Raw genomic sequence first — 18,834 nt, forward strand, 5'->3', positions numbered from 1 at the left:
AACTGCACTTTCCCGCCTGATCCCCATATCCCTCGATTCCACTAAAGTCCAAAACTCTATCGATCTCAGCCTTGACTATACTCAACGACTGAGCCTCCACAGCCCTCTGGGGCAGAGAATTCCAAAGATTCACCACCCTCTGAGTGAAGATGTTTCTCCTCATCTCAGTCCTAAATGGCCGTCCCCTTATTCTGAGACTGTGTGACCCCTGGTTCTAGACATAGAAACATAGAAAATAGGCGCAGGAGTAGGCCATTCGGCCCTTCTAGCCTGCACCGCCATTCAATGAGTTCATGGCTGAACATGCAACTTCAGTACCCCATTCCTGCTTTCTCACCATACCCCTTGATAGAAACATAGACTCCCCAGCCCGGGGGAAACACCCTCCCTGCATCTACCCTGTCGAGCCCCTTCAGAATCTTGTACGTTTCAATGAGATCCCCTCTCATTCTTCTAAACTCCAGAGAGTATCGGCCCATTCTCCACAATCTCTCCTCATAAGACAGCCCCCTCATCCCAGGAATCGGTCTGGTGAACCTTGAGGGAATCGGTTGTATTTACTGCATATTTCCTCTGTGTTCCCATTCCTCCCCCACCCCACCAGCCCTCCAAGATTTCTGCCAGGGGGGCGGGGAGAAAGGGGAGGGGTGGAGGGGGGGGGGGGGAAGGGGGGGGGGGGGGGAACATGTCTACACAAGTGGAGCCAGTTCGCACACGAGTCCACTCTACACGTGTGAACTCCGCACTACGGATGTCAGTGGGGTATCCGACTACGCGAGAGGGGAGGGGTTGCAGCCACGACCAAGCCACACCCTGCCCTCACACAATGTGTAAACACACACATGCTGGCACACGCACTGGCACTCACAACAACCTGCGTTTATATAGCGCCTTTAATGTAGTAAAATATCCCAAAAGGTGCTTCACAGGAGCGTAATCAGACAAAATTTGACTCCGCCTAAGGACAAATTGGGTCAAAGACGGAGGTTTTAAGGAGCGTCTTAAAAGGAGGAGAGAGAGTTAGAGGGGTTTAGGGAGGGAATTCCAGAGCTTGGGGCTCAGGCAGCAGAAGGCACGGCCACCGATGGTGGAGCGATTATAATCAGGGATGCTCAAGAGGGCAGAATTAGAGGAGCGCAGACATCTCGGGGGTTGTAGGGGCTGGAGGAGATTACAGAGATAGGGAGGGGGCGAGGGCCATGGAGGGATTTGAAACCAACAATTAGATTTTTTTTTTTTAAATCGTGGTGATGCCAGACCGGGAGCCAATGTAGGTCAGCGAGCACAGGTGGTGATGGGTGAGCGGGACTCGGTGTGAGTTAGGACACGGGGTAGCCGGGTTTTGGATGAGAGTGGAAGGTGGGAGTGCGTTGGGATAGTCGAGTTTGGGGGTAATTAAAGGCGCAGATATCCGGGTCAGCATTCAATGTTACACCATCAAATCCATCCCCGGTTCTCGATGTTCTTACAGGGCTTTACAGGGTAGATGCAGGGAGGATGTTTCCCCCCGGGCTGAGGAGTCTAGAACCAGGGGGTCACACAGTCTCAGGATAAGGGGTCGGCCATTTAGGACTGAGATGAGGAGAAATTTCTTCCCTCAGAGGGGGGTGAATCTTTGGAATTCTCTGCCCCAGAGGGCTGTGGAGGCTCAGTCATTGAGTATATTCAAGGCTGAGATCAATAGATTGGGGGATATTAAGGGAATCAAGGGATCAGACGGGAATGTGGAGTTGAGGTCAAAGATCAGCCATGATCTTATTGAATGGCGGAGCAGGCTCGAGGGGCCGAATGGCTCCTAACTCTTACGTAACTCGCACAAAAGTGAGATATGTTTGCTCACTTATGACAGCCCCATATTCGGAATGCTGGGAGTGAGTTAAAGGCTGGATTCTCATCAAGATGTGCCACTCATTTGCGAATGGGCGTCCTGCCATCGCCAGCTCGCTAGAAAGCCACCAGGAGTTGCCGGGCTGCCAAGACAGCTTGTATCCCCGCCTGACTTACCAAGCAGGCTGTCCCGCAGACAAATAACCAAAGCAGACAGAAGCCCCCTGAAGGGGCGATAATTGGGGCCCGCTCAGAGCTCAGGCTGGACAAATTGCACGCCTCGGCACTGCCAAGCCTGCGCCACAGTCGCTGGAGATGTCAAGGCTCCTTTCCCGCACGGAGGCTGAACGCGCGCAAAGAGGGAGAGGTCATGCATTTTGGCAGAAAAAAAAAATCAAAGAGCAAGCTATTATTCAAATGGAGAAAGATTATAAAGTGCCGCAGTACAGCGGGACCTGGGCATAAAAGGTTAGGATGCAGGTACAGCAAGTGATCAGGAAGGCCAATGGAATCTTGGCCTTTATTGCAAAGGGGGATAGAGTATAGATATATTCGATCGATATATTCAAAAGGGAGTTAGATGTGGCCCCTATGGCTAAAGGGATCAAGGGGTATGGAGAGAAAGCAGGAATGGGGCACTGAAGTTGCATGATCAGCCATGATCTTATTGAATGGTGGTGCAGGCTCGAAGGGCCGAATGGCCTACTCCTGCTCCTATTTTCTCTGTTTCGATAAAAGCAGGGAAGTCTTGCTACAGTTAGACAGGGTATTAGTGAGGCCACACCCGGAATACTGCGTGCAGTTTTGGTTTCCAAATTTACGAAAGGATATACTTGCTTTGGAGTTCAGAGAAGGTTCACTCGGTTGATTCCAGAGGTGAGAGGGTTGACTTATGAAGAAAGGTTGAGTAGGTTGGGCGTCTACTTATTGGAATTCAGAAGAATGAGAGGTGATCTTATCGAAACGTATAAGATTATGAGGGGGCTTGACCAGGTGGATGCAGAGAGGATGTTTCCACTGATGGGGGAGACTAGAACTCGGGGGCATAATCTTAGAATAAGGGGCCGCCCATTTAAAACTGAGATGAGGAGGAATTTCTTCTCTCAGAGGGTTGTAAATCTGTGGAATTCACTGCCTCAGAGAGCTGTGGAAGCCGGGACATTGAATAAATTTAAGACAGAAATAGACAGTTTCTTAACCGATAAGGGGATAAGGGGGCGGGCAGGGAAGTGGAGCTGAGTCCATGATCGGATCAGCCGTGATCATATTAAATGGCGGAGCAGGCTCGAGGGGCCGAATGGCCTACTCCTGCTCCTATTTCTTATGTTCTTATGTAAAGAGGGAGTTGAACTCTGGATTGCCTTTACCTCCCTGTGCCCACTCCCACCCCCAATAATTTTCTCCCCTTGGCTCCTGGCTTCAACCCCCCTGCCTCACTCACTTTTTCAATTCCCCATGGACAGGGAGTGCCAGGGAAGGGGAGGGGAGCGTTCTCAGCCTGCTCTCTGTCCTCAGTTGACTTCAACACACACACACTGGCTGAACATTGAGCCTCTCTTAGCTCCAAAAGAATAAGAAATAGGAGCAGGAGCAGGCCATGTGCGCACCCCCCCAGCCCCTAACCCCCCCCCCCCCCACAAACCCCCCAGGGACAAACTTTAAGGTTTGTAGAGCTGTCGAGTTGGAAGAGGCCTGGCCAGTCACGTGACGTTGGGCAGCAGAAACGTTACAAGGACAACCTCAAAGCCTCCGTGATAAAAGTGCAACATCCCCACCGACACCTGGGAGTCCCCGGCCAGAGACCGCCCTAAGTGGAGGAAGTGCATCCGGGAGGGCGCTGAGCACCTCGAGTCTCGATGCCGAGAGCGTGCAGAAACCAAGCGCAGGCAGCGGAAGGAGCGTGCGGCAAACCAGTCCCACCCTCCCCTTCCCTCAACCACTGTCTGTCCCACCTGTGACAGAGTCTGTGGCTCTCGTATTGGACTGTTCAGCCACCTGAGAACTCGTGTTAAGAGTGGAAGCAAGTCTTCCTCAATTCCGAGGGACTGCCTATGATGATGGTTCACCAGACTCAATAAAACCTCAGGAACCTTCTCTGAACTGCCTCCAATGCAAGTATAGCTCTCCTTAAATACGGAGACCAAAACTGTACGCAGTACTCCAGGTGTGGCCTCACCAATACCCTGTACAGCTGTAACAGGACCTCCCTACTTTTATACTCCATCCCCCTTGCAATAAAGACCAACATTACATTTGCCTTCCTGACCATTTGCTGTACCTGCATGTTATCTTTTTGTGTTTCATGTACAAGGACCTCCAGGTCCCTCAGTAACGCAGCACTTTGTAATCACAGAAGTATTCCAAGGCAAAAAATGTGATGCCAAGGCAGGCGGTTGTGAGCCTGGTGGATGAACCAGTAATGTGTGGTGTGATTGTTAAACCTTTTGTTAATAAACCAACTAGTTCTTAATAGCAATGTGTTGCTATGAATTCTTCAGCAAATAACCCACAAAGCAAATACATTACGGCAGCAAAGGCCAGGAGCCAGCTACATCATCGATTGGAACACCTCATATTCCATCTTCGGGGCTTGGTTGAGGCCCAGGCCTGATGGACGTGATGAAGATCTCTCGGCTGCTCAGAATTAAAAGTCACGTCAGACCGAGTCACAGCTCAGCTGCTGGTGGGTGTGGCTGAACCACGGAAAATTATTTTAACATTCACCACGTTGCCAGCCCCACTTAACTAAAGCCACAAGGGCGATTAGTATCATCCTTGGATCAGTCGGGAGCACTTTCTCCTCAGTCAGCTCAAACCCCACCCCAGAATTTGAGCACTTTATCTAGGCTGACACTCAGGGAGTGCAACCAAGGTTCACCAGACTGGTTCCTGGGATTGGGAGATTTTCCTGTGAACAACTTATATTCATATAGCGCCTTTAATGCAGTGAAACATCCCAAGGCGCTTCATAAGACCATAAGAAATAGGAGCAGGAGTCGACCATTCGGCCCCTCGAGCCTGCTCCGCCATTCAATAAGATCGTGGCTGATCTGATCTTGGCCTCAACACCACTTCCCCGCCCGCTCCCCATAACCCTAGACTTCCTTATCGTTCAAAAATCTGTCTATCTCCACCTTAAATATATTCAATGACCCAGCCTCCACAGCTCTCTGGGGCAGAGAATTCCACAGATTCACCACCCTCAGAGAAGAAATTCCTCCTCATCTCCTTCTTAAATGGGCGACCCCTTATTCTGAAACTATGCCCCCCCAATTCTAGATTCACCCACGGGGGGGAAACATCCTCTCTGCATCTACCCTGTCCAGCCCCCTCAGAATCTTATACGTTTCATTCAGATCACCTCTCATTTTTCTGATCTTCCAATGCGTACAGGCCCAACCCGCTCCTCATAAGATAGCCCCTTCATCTCAGGAACCAACCGAGTGAACCTTCTCTGAACTGCCTCCAATACAAGTATATCCCTCCTTAAATACGGAGACCAAAACTGTACACAGTACTCCAGGTGTGGTCTCACCAATACCCTGTACAGTTGTAGCAAGACTTCCCTACTTTTATACTCCATCCCCCTTGCAATAAAGGCCAAAATTACAGTTGCCTTCCTAATAACTTGCTGTACCTGCATGCTAACTTTGTGTTCAATGTACAAGGACCCCCAGATCCCTCTGTACCGCAGCACTTTGAAATCACAGGAGTATTATGAAACAAAAATTTTGGACACCAGTGAGAAATCAGGACACGTGACCAAACGCTTGGGCAAAGAGGTCGGTTTAAAGAAGAATCTTGAAGGAGGAAAGCGAGGTAGAGAGGCGGAGAGGTTTAGGGAGGGAGTTCCAGAGCTTGGGGCCCAGGCAGCTGAAGGCACGGCCACCGATGGTTGAGCGATTATAATCAGTGATGCTCAAGAGGGCAGAATTAGAGGAGCGCAGACATCTCGGGGGGGTTGTGGGGCTGGGGGAGATTACAAAGATAGGGAGGGGGCGAGAGTCATGGAGGGATTGGTAAACAAGGATGAGAATTTTGAAATCGGGGCGTTGCTTAACCGGGAGCCAATGTAGGTCAGTGAGCACAGGGGGTGATGGGTGAGTGGGACTTGGTACGAGTTAGGACACAGGGCAGCCAAGTTTTGGATCACCTCTAGTTTACGTAGGGTAGAGCGTGGGAGGCCGGCCAGGAGTACGTTGGAATAGTCAAGTCTATGAGGAGAGATTGAGTAGACTAGGCTTATATTCTCTGGAGTTTAGAAGAATGAGAGGTGATCTCATTGAAACCTACAATAATCTTACAGGGCTTGACAGGGTAGATGGCAGAGCAGGCTCGAGGTACCGAATGTAAACAAATGTAAAGGAATATTCTCCACTTGCCTGGATGCGTGCAGCTCCAACAACACTCGAGAAGCTCAACACCATCCAGGACAAAGCAGCCGCTTTGATCGGCACGCTACCCACCACCTTCAACACTCACTCCCTCCACCACCGGCGCCCCCTGGCTGCAGTGTGCACCATCTACAAGATGCACTGCGGCAACTCGCCAAGGCTTCTTCGGCAGCACCTCCCAAACCCGCGACCTCTACCCCCTAGAAGGACAAGGGCAGCAGGCGCATGGGAACACCACCCCCTCCACGTTCCCCTCCCAGTCACACACCATCCCGACTTGGAAATATATCGGCCGTTCCTTCATCGTCGCTGAGTCAAAATCCTGGAACTCCCTCCCTAACAGCACTGTGGGAGCACCTTCACTACACGGACTGCAGCGGTTCAAGAAGGCGGCTCACCACCACCTTCTCAAGGGGCAATTAGGGATGGGCAATAAATGCCGGCCTTGCCAGCGACGCCCACATCCCAGGAACTAATAAAAAATAAGATGCAGGGAGGGTGTTTCCCCCGGGCTGGGGAGTCTAGAACCAGGGGTCACAGTCTCAGGATAAGGGGTCAGCCATTTAGGACTGCGATGAGGAGAATTTTCTTCACTCAGAGGATGGTGAATCTTTGGAATTCTCTGCCCCAGAGGGCTATGGAGACTCAGTCGTTGAGTATATTCAAGGCAGAGATCGACAGGTTTTTGGATATTAAGGGAATCAAGGAATATGAGGGATTTGAGGGAAGGCTTCTTCAGGCAGAGGTTTGCGGGGGTCTGGAACGCACTGCTTGGAAGGGTGGTGGATGCAGAAACCCTCATCACATTTAAAAGGTGCTTGGGTGGACACTTGAAGTGCAGTAACCTGCAGGGTTACGGACCTAGAGCTTAGACTGGCTCATCATCATCATCATAGGCAGTCTCTCGGAATCGAGGAAGACTTGCTTCCACTCCTGAAGTGAGTTCTTTGGTGGATGAACAGTCCAATACGAGAGCCATGGACCCTGTCACAGGTGGGACAGACATTCACCGAGGGAAGGGTTGGGTGGGACTGGTTTGCCGCACGCTCCTTCCGCTGCCCGCGCTTGACCACTTCACGCTCTCGGCGACGAGACTCGAGGTGCTCAATGCCCTCCCAGATGCACTTTCTCCACCCAGGGCGGTCTTCGGCCAGGGACTCCCAGGTGTCGGTGGGGATGTCACACTTCACCAGGGAGGCTTTGAGGGTGTCCTTGTAACGTTTCCGCTGCCCACCTTTGGCTCGTTTGCCGTGAAGGAGCTCCGAATAAAGCATTTGCTTTGGGAGTCTCCTGTCTGGCATGCGTACTATGTGGCCTGCCCAGCGAAGCTGATCGGGTGTGGTCAGTGCTTCACTGTTGGGGATGTTAACCTGGACGAGGACAGTAACGTTGGTGCGTCTGTCCTCCCAGACTGGCTAACCTCTTGCTGGCTGGCGCAGATACGATGGTAAGTACTGCAGCGAATTGAATACGGCCAGAGTGATCTCCTGGACTAGTTTCCATCGCCTGGATGGGTCGGCGAGGAATTTTCCCAGATTTATTTTCCTCCCAATTGGCCTGGGTTTTTAATCTGGTTTTTGCCTCTCCCAGGAGATCACATGGCTCCGGTTGGGGTGGAGTGTAGAATGTTTCAGTAAAAGGGGTGTCACAGTTGTGTGGGGCGGACTGGTTGGGCTGGGTGCTCTTTGCCTTTCCGCCATTGTGCATAGGTTTATACCTTCAGGGCTGCTGACCGAGGGCCGTGCGGCTCTTTGTCGGTCGGAAATGGCCTCCTGCTGCCCTGTAAATTTCTATGTTTCTATATGGGGATCGGGCAGGAAAGTGGAGCCATGATCGCATTGAATGGCCGACTCCTGCTCCTATGTCTTACATTCTTATACACTGTTGAGATGTTAAATTGAGGTGGTGTAGGTGGTCACAGATCATCCCAGGGCACTGCCCGTAGAGGTGCAGGTAGCTATCCCAGGCAGAGTTGCCGTCAGTCACCACCACCAGGAGCAAACGAACTGGCCGCCCATCTCACTGCTGTTGGTGGAGGTGCCAACTATGGTCGATGGATCCTGGGAGATTTTATCAGATGTGTATTGGGATAAATATTGGCCCGGGACACCGGGGAGAAGCCAATGGAACCGGGGATGAATCCCCTCTGGTAACCAAGGTAACGATCAGGAACCTGGGCTGATTCCCCACCCAATAACCCAGGAGTGCGTTTGGAAATGGTGCCTTGGGGTCTTTTACATCCACCCAAGCGGGCAGCCAGGGGCTCGGTTCATCGTCCCCAGGGAGAACACCCCTGCTCTTCTTCGAAATAGAGCCATGGGATCTTTTATGTCCCCGAGAGGGCAGACGGGGCCTCAGTTTAACGAGTCATCCGAAAGACGGCCCCTCCGACAGTGCGGCGCTCCCTCAGTACTTGGAGCATCAGCCTAGATTTTTTTTGTGCTCGAGTCCCAGGAGTGAGATTTGAACCCATAACCTCCCGAGTGACTTGGAGGCGAGGGTGCTGCCCCTAAACCACAGCGGAAAGAAGGCATTAAGGGGTCACCCATTTAAAATGGAGATGAGGACAAAGTTTTTCTCTCAGACGGTCGTGAATCTTTGGAATCTGTGGAATTCTCTGCCCCAGGGAGCTGTGGGGGCTGGGTCATTGAATATATTTAAGGTGGAGATAGACAGATTTTTGAACAATAAGGGAGTCGAGAGTTATGGGGAGCGGGCGGGGAAGTGGAGTTGAGTCCATGATCGGATCAGCCGTGGTCTTAGTAAATGGCGGAGCAGGCTCAAAGGGCCGAATGGCCGACTCCTGCTCCTATTTCTTATGTTCTTAAAAGACTTGCCTCCATAGAGCGCCTTTCACGACCGTGATGTATGTAGACCATGTAAACTAAATGTATAGTCACATATGTTGTGCCACCAGAGGGCACTGCGGTGGGAGACCTGAGGGTCACCTGCATAAGAGGCTACCCACCACGCTTGTGCCTCACTCTGGAGTTACAATAAATGGGACTAAGGTCACAACAGCTCAAGTACAGTACTAGACCTGGTGGAGTCATTCATAAAGGTATTAAAGACACAACAACAACCACCGGATATCCCAAAGCACTTTACAGCCAGTGAAGTACATTTTTGAAGTGCAGTCACTGTTGTAATGTATCCCAGCATGAGTTGGTGCCTCGAGGGGTGGGTGTGGGAGCTACCCAGCTGTGCAACATCTCCCGTTACAGTTACTCAGTGAAACTATTCAGAGAGTTCTCCAACACACCAGTTCGTTCTCGAGTAAAGAACTCCCTCGGACAGATTAGCTTCAAGAACACACTGTACGTCCTTGTACAACCTTCGTTTTTATACAACAAATAATTTAATCTGCTTCACCGCCCACGCGCACTCCCCTTGCTTTAGCCTCTGCCTCTTGCCGCAATACCGGTGACCCAGATACCAGGAGAGCAAGTCTCCCCTCTTGCCCCGTACCCTCACCCAACCGCCCCCCACCCCCCCCTCGCTAGCACCTCAACCAACTCACTTCAACTTAAAAGAAAAAAAGACTTGCATTTATATAGCACCTTTCACAACCACCGGATGTTTCAAAGCACTTTGCAGCCAATGAAATACTTTTGGAGTGTAGTCACTGTTGCATTGTAGGAAACGCGGCAGCCAATTTGTGCTCAAGCTCCCACACACAGCAATGTGATGATGACCAGATAATCTGTTTTTTTTGTGATGTTGATTGTGGGATAAATATTGGCCCCAGGACACCGGGGAGAACTTTGCTGCTCTTCTTCAAAATAGTGTCGTGGGATCTTTTACGTCCATCTGAGAGAGCAGACGGGGCCTCGGTTTAACGTCTTAACCGACAGTGCGGCGCTCCCTCAGCACTGCCCCTCCGACAGTGCGGCGCTCCATCACCGCTGCCCCTCCCACAGTGCGGCGCTCCCTCAGCACTGCCCCTCCCACAGTGCGGCGCTCCCTCAGCACAGCACTGGGAGTGTCAGCCTGGATTTATGTGCTCAGTCCCTGGAGTGGGACTTGAACCGGAGGCGAGGGTGCTGCCCACTGAGCCACAGGCTGACACTAGGGTCGCTAACTCTGATTGGATGTATTCCTGGAGGTTTTGTCACATGACCATCCAGCTCCGACCGCCATTGGTCCCCTGACACCATTGGTCCAGCCTCCCAGCTTCCCACAGCCAATCAGAAGTCGAAGGACTCTTATCTGTTTGAGCAACAGTGAAGAATCATCCAAACAGCCTTTTCCCCCCTATCGCCAATATTTTTATAACTAATAAACACAAGTGTTCAAAGAAAATAAAAAGAACATTTTGTTTTAACACCCCTGTGATTTTTCTCGCTGGGTTTTCGCTCACTGTGGTGTGCTGGGGATTAATCTTCAACTCCTGGAGTCTCCAGGCCAATCCTGGAGGAGTTGGCAACCCTAGTCTAGGGTTTGAGTTTGGCAGAATACTCCACCATGGGGCAAGGATCACAGCCATACCCAATCACACCCTCAGCAGACGTCCACAAGTGTGTTGTCAACCTGGGAAGCCTGGATAGTTAGCAAAACCCAGGAGGAATTTTGACGCAGCACAGGTTAGATACAGAGTAAAGCTCCCTCCACACTGCCCCACCAAACACTCCCAGGGCAGGTACAGCACGGGTTAGATACAAAGTAAAGCTCCCTCTACACTGTCCCATCAAACACTCCCAGGGCAGGTACAACAGGGGGTTAGATACAGAGTAAAGCTCCCTCTACACTGTCCCATTAAACACTCCCAGGGCAGGTACAGGGGGTTAGATACAGAGTAAAGCTCCCTCTACACTGTCCCATCAAACACTCGCAGGGCAGGTACAGCACAGGTTAAAGATCACTCTACATTGTCCAAATCATAAGATAGCGGCTACCGTAACATTATGAGTTACTGAACCAGTTTTTGTAAGATTCTGATTGGCAGAACTCTGCCTACTTTTGCTGGGCATCTAGCCCATGTTTCCATGACTCCTGGTTAAAAAAAAAAATAATAATTTGAAGCTCATTAGTGCTGTGCTCAAATCTAGATTTGTGCTCACAGTCCCAATGAAATAAGCTGCTGGCTTCAACACAACCGACTGCTCTCAGTAACACGAGCACCTGCATCATGTCACATCCCTCCAAGGAAAACAACTCGAGTCGAGGGAGCCTCCCCTTCGAAACCCAATGGGCCCCAGTGCTTGAGTGATCTTCAGCACCCTTCCCTGAACTCTCTTCAACAATGTGCCACTGTTCCTCCGAAGGTAACGTGCCCCAAACTTGGCACGGTACTCCCCACATGACCTCCCAGTGACAGGGCAGCTTACTTCAAGCAGAGTTACATCGTAGTCAGCCTTTTATCATCATCGGTCAACTATTATCATATCTCTTGCAACTGTCCCCCATTCCGTTTTAAGTCAACAACAACATGAATTTATACATTATACATTGAAGCACTGACCACACTCGATCAGCTCCGCTGGGCAGGGCCACATTGTTCGCATGCCAGACACGAGACTCCCCAAAGCAAGCGCTCTACTCGGAGCTCCTTCACAGCAAACGAGCCAAAGGTGGGGCAGAGGAAACGTTTCAAGGACACCCTCAAAGCCTCCCTGATAAAGTGCAACATCCCCACCGACACCTGGGAGTCCCTGGCCAAAGACCAGTCCGCCCTAAGTGGAGGAAGTGCATCCGGGAGGGCGCTGAGCACCTCGAGTCTCGTCGCCGAGAGCGTGCAGAAACCAAGCGCAGGCAACGGAAGGAGAGTGCAGCAAACCAGTCCCACCCTCCCCTTCCCTCAACCACTGTCTGTCCCACCTGTGACAGGGACTGTGGTTCCCATATTGGACTGTTCAGTCACCTAAGGACTCATTTTTAGAGTGGAAGCAAGTCTTCCTCGATTCCGAAGGACTACCAATGACGATGAATTTATGTAACGCCTTTGACATAATAACAAGTCCCAAGGTGCTTCACAGGAGCGTTATCAGACAAAATGTGACACCGAGCCACAGAAGGAGATATTAGGACAGGTGACCAAAAAGCTTGGTCACAGAAGTAGGTTTTAAGGAGTGTCTTAAAGGAGGAGAGCGAGACGGAGAGGTTTAGGGAGGGAGTTCCAGAGCTTGGGGCCCCAGGCGGCTGAAGGCATGGCCACCGATGGTGGAGGGATGAAAATAGGGGATGCGCAAGAGGCCAGGTTCGGAGGAGCGCAGAGAGGGTTGTAAAGCTGGAGGTGGTTACAGAGATAGGGAGGGGGGCGAGGCCACTGAAGGATGTGAATGTATGGAAGAGAATTTTGTCCTGGGCCAGAATTTATCCCTCAACCAACACCCAAAAACAGATGATCTGGGTCATTCTCCGATTGCTGTCTGTGGGAGCTTGCTGTGCGCAAATCGGCTGCCGTGTTTCCCAGTGACAACACTTTAAAAAATGTACTTCATTGGCTTGCGAAGCGCTTTGGGACAACCCGAGGGTCTTGAAGGTGCTATATAAATTGCAAGTCTTTCTTTTCCTTAAACCCGCTGAGGCATCAATGGAGCTCAACTCTCGGACTGCTCCCGACATTGCATCGTTAGCAACCCTTAAGTCACCACGCAGCCTTTTAGATTGAGTTGTGGCACAATAGCAGCCTGCTCTGTGATCCCACACCAGGGTCAACTGTAGCGCACTCAATAATCAGTTCACAATATCATCGCTCAAAAAACAGAAGCAGGACAGTTCTCTCTTTCGCTCACTTCAGTCTTTCCTGAGGCAAAAGCGGACAGGAGGAACACATACAACCCTCTTGCATATCGAGAGTGCCCCTACTTATTACAACAACAACAACTTGTATTTATATAGCACCTTTAACGTAGTAAAACGTCCCAAGGTGCTTCACAGGAGTAGTACAAGACAAAACAATGAATTTGGCACCGAGCCACACAAGACAAAATTAGGGCAGGTCAAAGAGGTCGGTTTTAAGGAGGGTCTTAAAAGGAGGAACGCGAGGCGGAGAGGTTTAGGGAGGGAGGGAGGGAGTTCCAGAGCTTGGGGCCCAGGCAGCAGAAGGCACGGCCACCGATGGTGGAGCGATTATAATCAGGGATGCTCAAGAGGGCAGAATTAGAGGAGCGCAAACATCTCGGGGGGGGGGGGGGGGGGTTGTGGGGCTGGAGGAGATTACAGAGATAGGGAGGGGGCAAGGGCCATGGAGGGATTTGTAAACAAGGATGAGAATTTTGAAATTGAGGCATTGCTTACCTTTGCATAGTATTTACAGCACAGAAACAGACCCATTGGGCCTACCACTCAGTGCCGGGGTTTATGCTCCACACCAGCCCCCTCCCACCCCTCTTCATCTCACCCCATCAGCACATCCCTCTATTCCCTTCTCCATCATGTGTTTATCCAGCCGCCCCTTAAATGCATCCATACTATTTGTCTCAACCACTCCCTGTGGCAGCGAGTTCCACATTCTCACCGCTCTCTGGGTAAAGTATTTTCACCAGAATTCCCCATTGGATTTGAGTCATGACTTTTTATGACCCCTAGTTCTCTTCCCACCCACAAGTCGAAACATTATCTCTACGTCTACCCTATCAAGCCCCTTCTTAATTTTTAATACCTCTATCAGGTCACCCCTCGGCCATCTGTTTTCTAGATTAAAGAACCGTACAGCTTGTTCAGTCTTTGCTGATAAGGATATCCTCTCAGTTCTGGTGTCATCCTTGTAAATCGTTTCTCCGGTGCCTCTGTATCCTTTTTTATATAAAATGGAAACCAGAACAGTGCACTGTGCTCCAAGTGTGGGCTAACCAAGGTTCGATACAAGTTTAACAAAACTTCTCTGCTTTTCAATTATATCCCCTCTAGAAATAAACCCTAGTTCTTGGTTTGCCTTTTTAATGGCCTTGCTAACCTGCGTCGCTACATTTGACAATTTGGAAATCCGTCCACCCAGATCCCTCTGCCCTTCTTTTTGTTTTTAAAATTTATTTGTCTACAGGATGTGGGCGTCGCTGGCAAGGCCGGCATTTATTGCCCATCCCTAATTGCCCCTTGAGAAGGTGGTGGTGAGCCGCCTTCTTGAACCGCTGCAGTCTGTGTGGTGAAGATGCTCCCACAGTGCTGACTTTGTCGTAGCGGTTTGGTACGACGGAGTGAAATGGGCCAGCGAGACAGAGGGGCAGTTAAGAGGCAACCGCATTGCTGTGGGTCTGGAGTCACATATAGGCCCAGACTGGGTAAGGGTGGCAGATTTCCTTCCCAAAAGGGACATTAGTGAACCAGATGAGTTTATCACAACAATCCGATAGTTTCATGGTCACTATTACTGACACGAGCTTTTTATTCCAGATTTATTTAATTAACTGAATTTAAATTCCCCAGCTGGCGTGGTGGGATTTGAACTCATGTCTCTGGATTGCTAGTCCAGTGACCATACCCCTGGGCTATGCTACCATACCCCTTTATCATCCTTGTAAATGTTTTTGCACTTTAACCAGGGCCTCTATATCCTGATTATAATACGGAGACCGGATTCACAGAGGAGAAATTGGGATTCAGAAAGTGGATGTCAAACAGGAAGATTAAAAAATAGGAATCATGGAAACGTATGACACAGAAGTAGGCCATTCGACTCATCGTGTATGGGAAGGGTTTTTAAGGAATCTTTCGAAGGCTAGAGAGGCAGCCAGGGCAAGCGGCTTTGGAAGAGAATGCTAGAGTACAGGGGCAGATAACTAGCCTCGATAGAATCATAGAATGGTCACAGCACAGAAGGAGGCCATTCGGCCCATCGAGCCCGTGCCGGCTCTCTGCAAGAGCACCTCAGCCAGTCCCACTCCCCCGCCCTTTCTCCGTAGCCCTGTTAATATCTTTCATTCAGATACTTATCCAACTCCCTTTTGAAAGCCGCGATTGAGTCTGCCTCCACCACCCTCTCAGGCAGCGCATTCCAGATCCTAACCACTCGCTGCGGGAAAACCTTTTCCCTCGTGTGGCCTTTGGTTTTTCTGCCAATCGCCTTAAATCTGTGTGTCCTCTGGTTCTCGACCCTTCCACCAATGGGAACAGTTTCTCTCGCGATCTACCCCTCATGATTCTGAGCACCTCGATCAAATCTCCTCTCAACCTTCTCTGCTCCAAGAAGAACAACCCCAGCTTCTCCAGTCTATCCCCGTCACTGAAGTCCCTCATCCCTGGAACCATTCTCATAAATCTTTTCTGCACCCTCTCTAAGGCCTTCACATCCTTCCTAAAGTGCGGGGCCCAGAATTGGAAACAATGCTCCAGTTGAGGACGAACCAGTGTTTACAAAGGTTCATCATAACTTCCTTGCTTTTGTACTCTATGCCTCTATTTATAAAGCCCAGGATCCTATATGCTTTTTTTTTTAAATGCTTTCTCAACCTGCCCTGCCACCTTCAACGATTTGTGCACATATACCCCCAGGTCTCTCTGTTCGTGCACCCTCTTTAGAATTGTACCCTTTAGTTTTTATTTCATCTCCTCATTCTTTCTACAAAAATGCATCACTTCACACCTTTCTGTGTTAAATTTCATCTGCTACGTGTCCACGTGTCTATGTCTTCCTGAAGTCGATCACTCTCCTCCTCACTGTTCACTATACACTTCCAAGTTTTGTGTCATCAGCAAATTTTGAAATTGTGCCCTGTACACCCATATCCAAGTCACGAATAGATACCAAGCAAAGCAGTGGTCCTCGAACCAATCCCTGGGGGACACCATTGTGTGCCTTCGTCCCCAGTCCGAAAGACAACCGTTCATCACTACTCTCTGTTTCCCCGTCACCTCGTCAAGTGCTGGTGGAGTGGAGAGAGTGAGGTACAAGCATTAGTCCAGAGTGTCAGCTGCAACTCAGTGGGCAGCACTCTCGCCTTGGAGTCAGAAGGTCGTGGGTTCGAGTCCCACTCCAGGGGCTAGAGCACAAAAAAAAAATCCAGGCTGACACACCCAGTGCGGTGCTGAGGGAGCGCCGCACTGTCGGAGGGGCAGTACTGAGGGAGCGCCGCACTGTCGGAGGTGCCGTCTTTCGGATGAGATGCTAAACCGAGGCCCCGTCTGCTCTCTCAGGTGGACGTAAAAGATCCCACGGCGCTATTTCGAAGAAGAGCAGGGGAGCTATCCCCGGTGTCCTGGGGCCAATAGTTATCTCTCAACCTACATCACTAAAGCAGATTATTTGGCCATTATCACATTGCTGTTTGTGGGAGCCTGCTGTGCGCAAATTGGCTGCTGCGTTTCCCATATTCCAACTGACTGCATTTCAAAAAGTACTTCATTGGCCACAAAGTGCTTTGGGACGTCCAGAGGTCGTGAAAGGCGCTATAGAGATGCAAGTCGCTCTTTCACCCCTTTCTTTCATTCTTGGGCCGGTAAGTCACGGAGGCTGAACCTTCCCCGCCTTATTGTCATCAAACAGAGGAATGGGAGGCGATCAGTGCCCAAATCGACACACAGCACCCTACACAGGATGTCAAAGCCACCTCTTTGGGCACATTTGACGTCAAAACAGGCGGAATCGTGGAATATGATGCTGCAAAAAAAAAACAACATCCCTTGCAAGAAGAACAGAATTTGACTTTACAAATGTCCTAGGTAGATAGATAGATAGAAATAGAAGTATTTACATATAAAATGATAATCAAGAGATATGATGTACTTAATTAAGATGTATGATATATAATGTACATGATATATAACTATCTTAAAATACATCATATATCTTGTATATGATATATAATTGATATATACAAGATGATGTATTTTAAGATATATGTTTAATTTAGACAAGATATATGATGCATTTTAAGATATATGATATATTTATATATGCTATATCAAAAATAATGTATTTGTATGCTATATAATTAAGGTACAATATATTTAATATACCTGTACAAGATATATGATTAAGATATGCAAGATAGATCATCTTAATTATACAGATATTACATATATATCTGTATAATTAAAATGTTACAAGATCTATAAAGATAAATTATATACTTAAGTAAGATACAAGATTTATATAATTAAGACACAATATAGGATATATTTATATAATTATGAGATACCTCAGCCATAAACACTCGTGTGTCAAACCATATCTCACACACACACACACACACGTATGGATTAATCTTGTAAAAATCATTGCCATACAAGAGACACCAAGGTCAGTCAACATGATGTGCTGTCTCTCTCTCCCTCCCCCCACCCCCCTCCGTAAGCCATGCAGAAACCGGGTGTATTAAATACATTTGCCCAAAGCGATTCACAATGTCGCTTTCCCCTATCCTCCTCCTCCTCCCCCGGGTCGGTGCTACTCACATGATCCAGGCTGCGTTCATTCGGAGAGGGCAACGCGAGTCTGGAAGACATCCTTGGTTCTCCAGTTCAGCGAGATCCTCCCCTCCCCTCCAAAAAAGCAGACAGCAATAGTCATCCGAGAGGGAGAGTGAGAGGGGGTTTTGCTCACCCCGCTTCCCACACCTTAAATCCCCCTCCTGGTTTGTTTTTTTAAGAATGCCTCTTTTTTTTCCCCCCCCTCCAAATTCAATCCCAGTTCAGTACATGTTTTTCCTTTGTACGTACAGCGAGAAGATAAGCAAAAGGCAGAAAGGGCGAGGATGTCATTTGAACGAAGGGTTTATCCTCTGCATGATCCCTCTCCCGGTGAAATTCACCCGCGATGCCAATTTCACCTCCCAGCGCAGCCCCGGAGGCACCAACCAATTCTGGCTGAATGAGGGATCTGTGTTTGCAGTCCAGGGGACTTGAGGAAATCCCATTCGAGAGGGCTGGATTTCTCGGAACAACCTTCTTCTTATTTTCCTTCTGTGTGTGTGTGTGTGTGTGTGTGTGTCTCTCAGTCTGGTCGGAGATGGCAAAAGGACAGTCCAGACACCTCCAAGGCAGCAGAGATGCTGGATGTAGAGAGAGAGAGAGAGAGACTGCAAAAAAAAATAGCCAAAGCTAACCCAACCCAAAAAAAGCTACAGGAAACGCGTCTCAAACCAGATGAGATCAAGCTGCCAGTGAAATTAAAGGGACCTGCCCCCATATACACACACACATCAAATACTGGGAGAGGAGAAATTAACACAAGGCACTGGGTAAGAAAAGTGGTTTTTAACACAAATGGTACAGGTTGAAAGTAAAGTTTTTTTTTGTGTGACAGTAGGGAAATGATTAAAAAGAGGGAAATTGAAGAGGCAGGCAAAAAAAAAACACCCAGAAAGAATTAAACAACTTTTTGAAGAGTTAACAATAAGTGGATTCGACTGAAAAGTTTTTTGGGGGTATATATTGCACAATGATTAAAGTGTCCTTGCAAGGTTTAAACCCTCACTGTGGCTCTCCCTGTGCGCACGCCAGACATGGGTCCGCGGCTGGGATTGCTAGACAGCAGTTATTTTGCCCTTAAAAACAAAACTAGCGAGAAAAAAAACACACTTTTAAAGGCGGTTTTAGTCCCTTTCCAGAGCCACTTGGCCACAAACTACAACTCCCAGAATGCACGGCGCCACCCAGGCTCCACCTCTTTGGCGGAAAACGCAGTGCATCCTGGGAGTTGTAGTTTTGTGGCCTGTGCATCCATGGTTTGCAC

At 49.4% G+C, this 18,834-nt stretch overlaps 1 protein-coding gene across 3 annotated transcripts in view; it reads right to left on the reverse strand.

The window, feature by feature from the left end:
- The window catches only part of mark4b (MAP/microtubule affinity-regulating kinase 4b), a 143,478-nt gene extending 125,310 nt beyond the window's left edge, over positions 1-18,168 (reverse strand). For all 3 annotated transcript variants that reach the window (XM_070867735.1, XM_070867733.1, XM_070867734.1), the window contains exon 1: positions 17,556-18,168. In XM_070867735.1, coding sequence (XP_070723836.1) covers positions 17,556-17,606 — 51 coding nt within the window. In that variant the 5' untranslated portion in view covers positions 17,607-18,168. The remainder of the gene's footprint in view (positions 1-17,555) is intronic.
- Between the last annotated feature and the right edge of the window lie 666 nt (positions 18,169-18,834).

The sequence above is a fragment of the Pristiophorus japonicus genome, chromosome 26 (genome assembly GCF_044704955.1).
Source record: "Pristiophorus japonicus isolate sPriJap1 chromosome 26, sPriJap1.hap1, whole genome shotgun sequence".
NCBI classification, from domain to species: Eukaryota; Metazoa; Chordata; class Chondrichthyes; family Pristiophoridae; genus Pristiophorus; species Pristiophorus japonicus.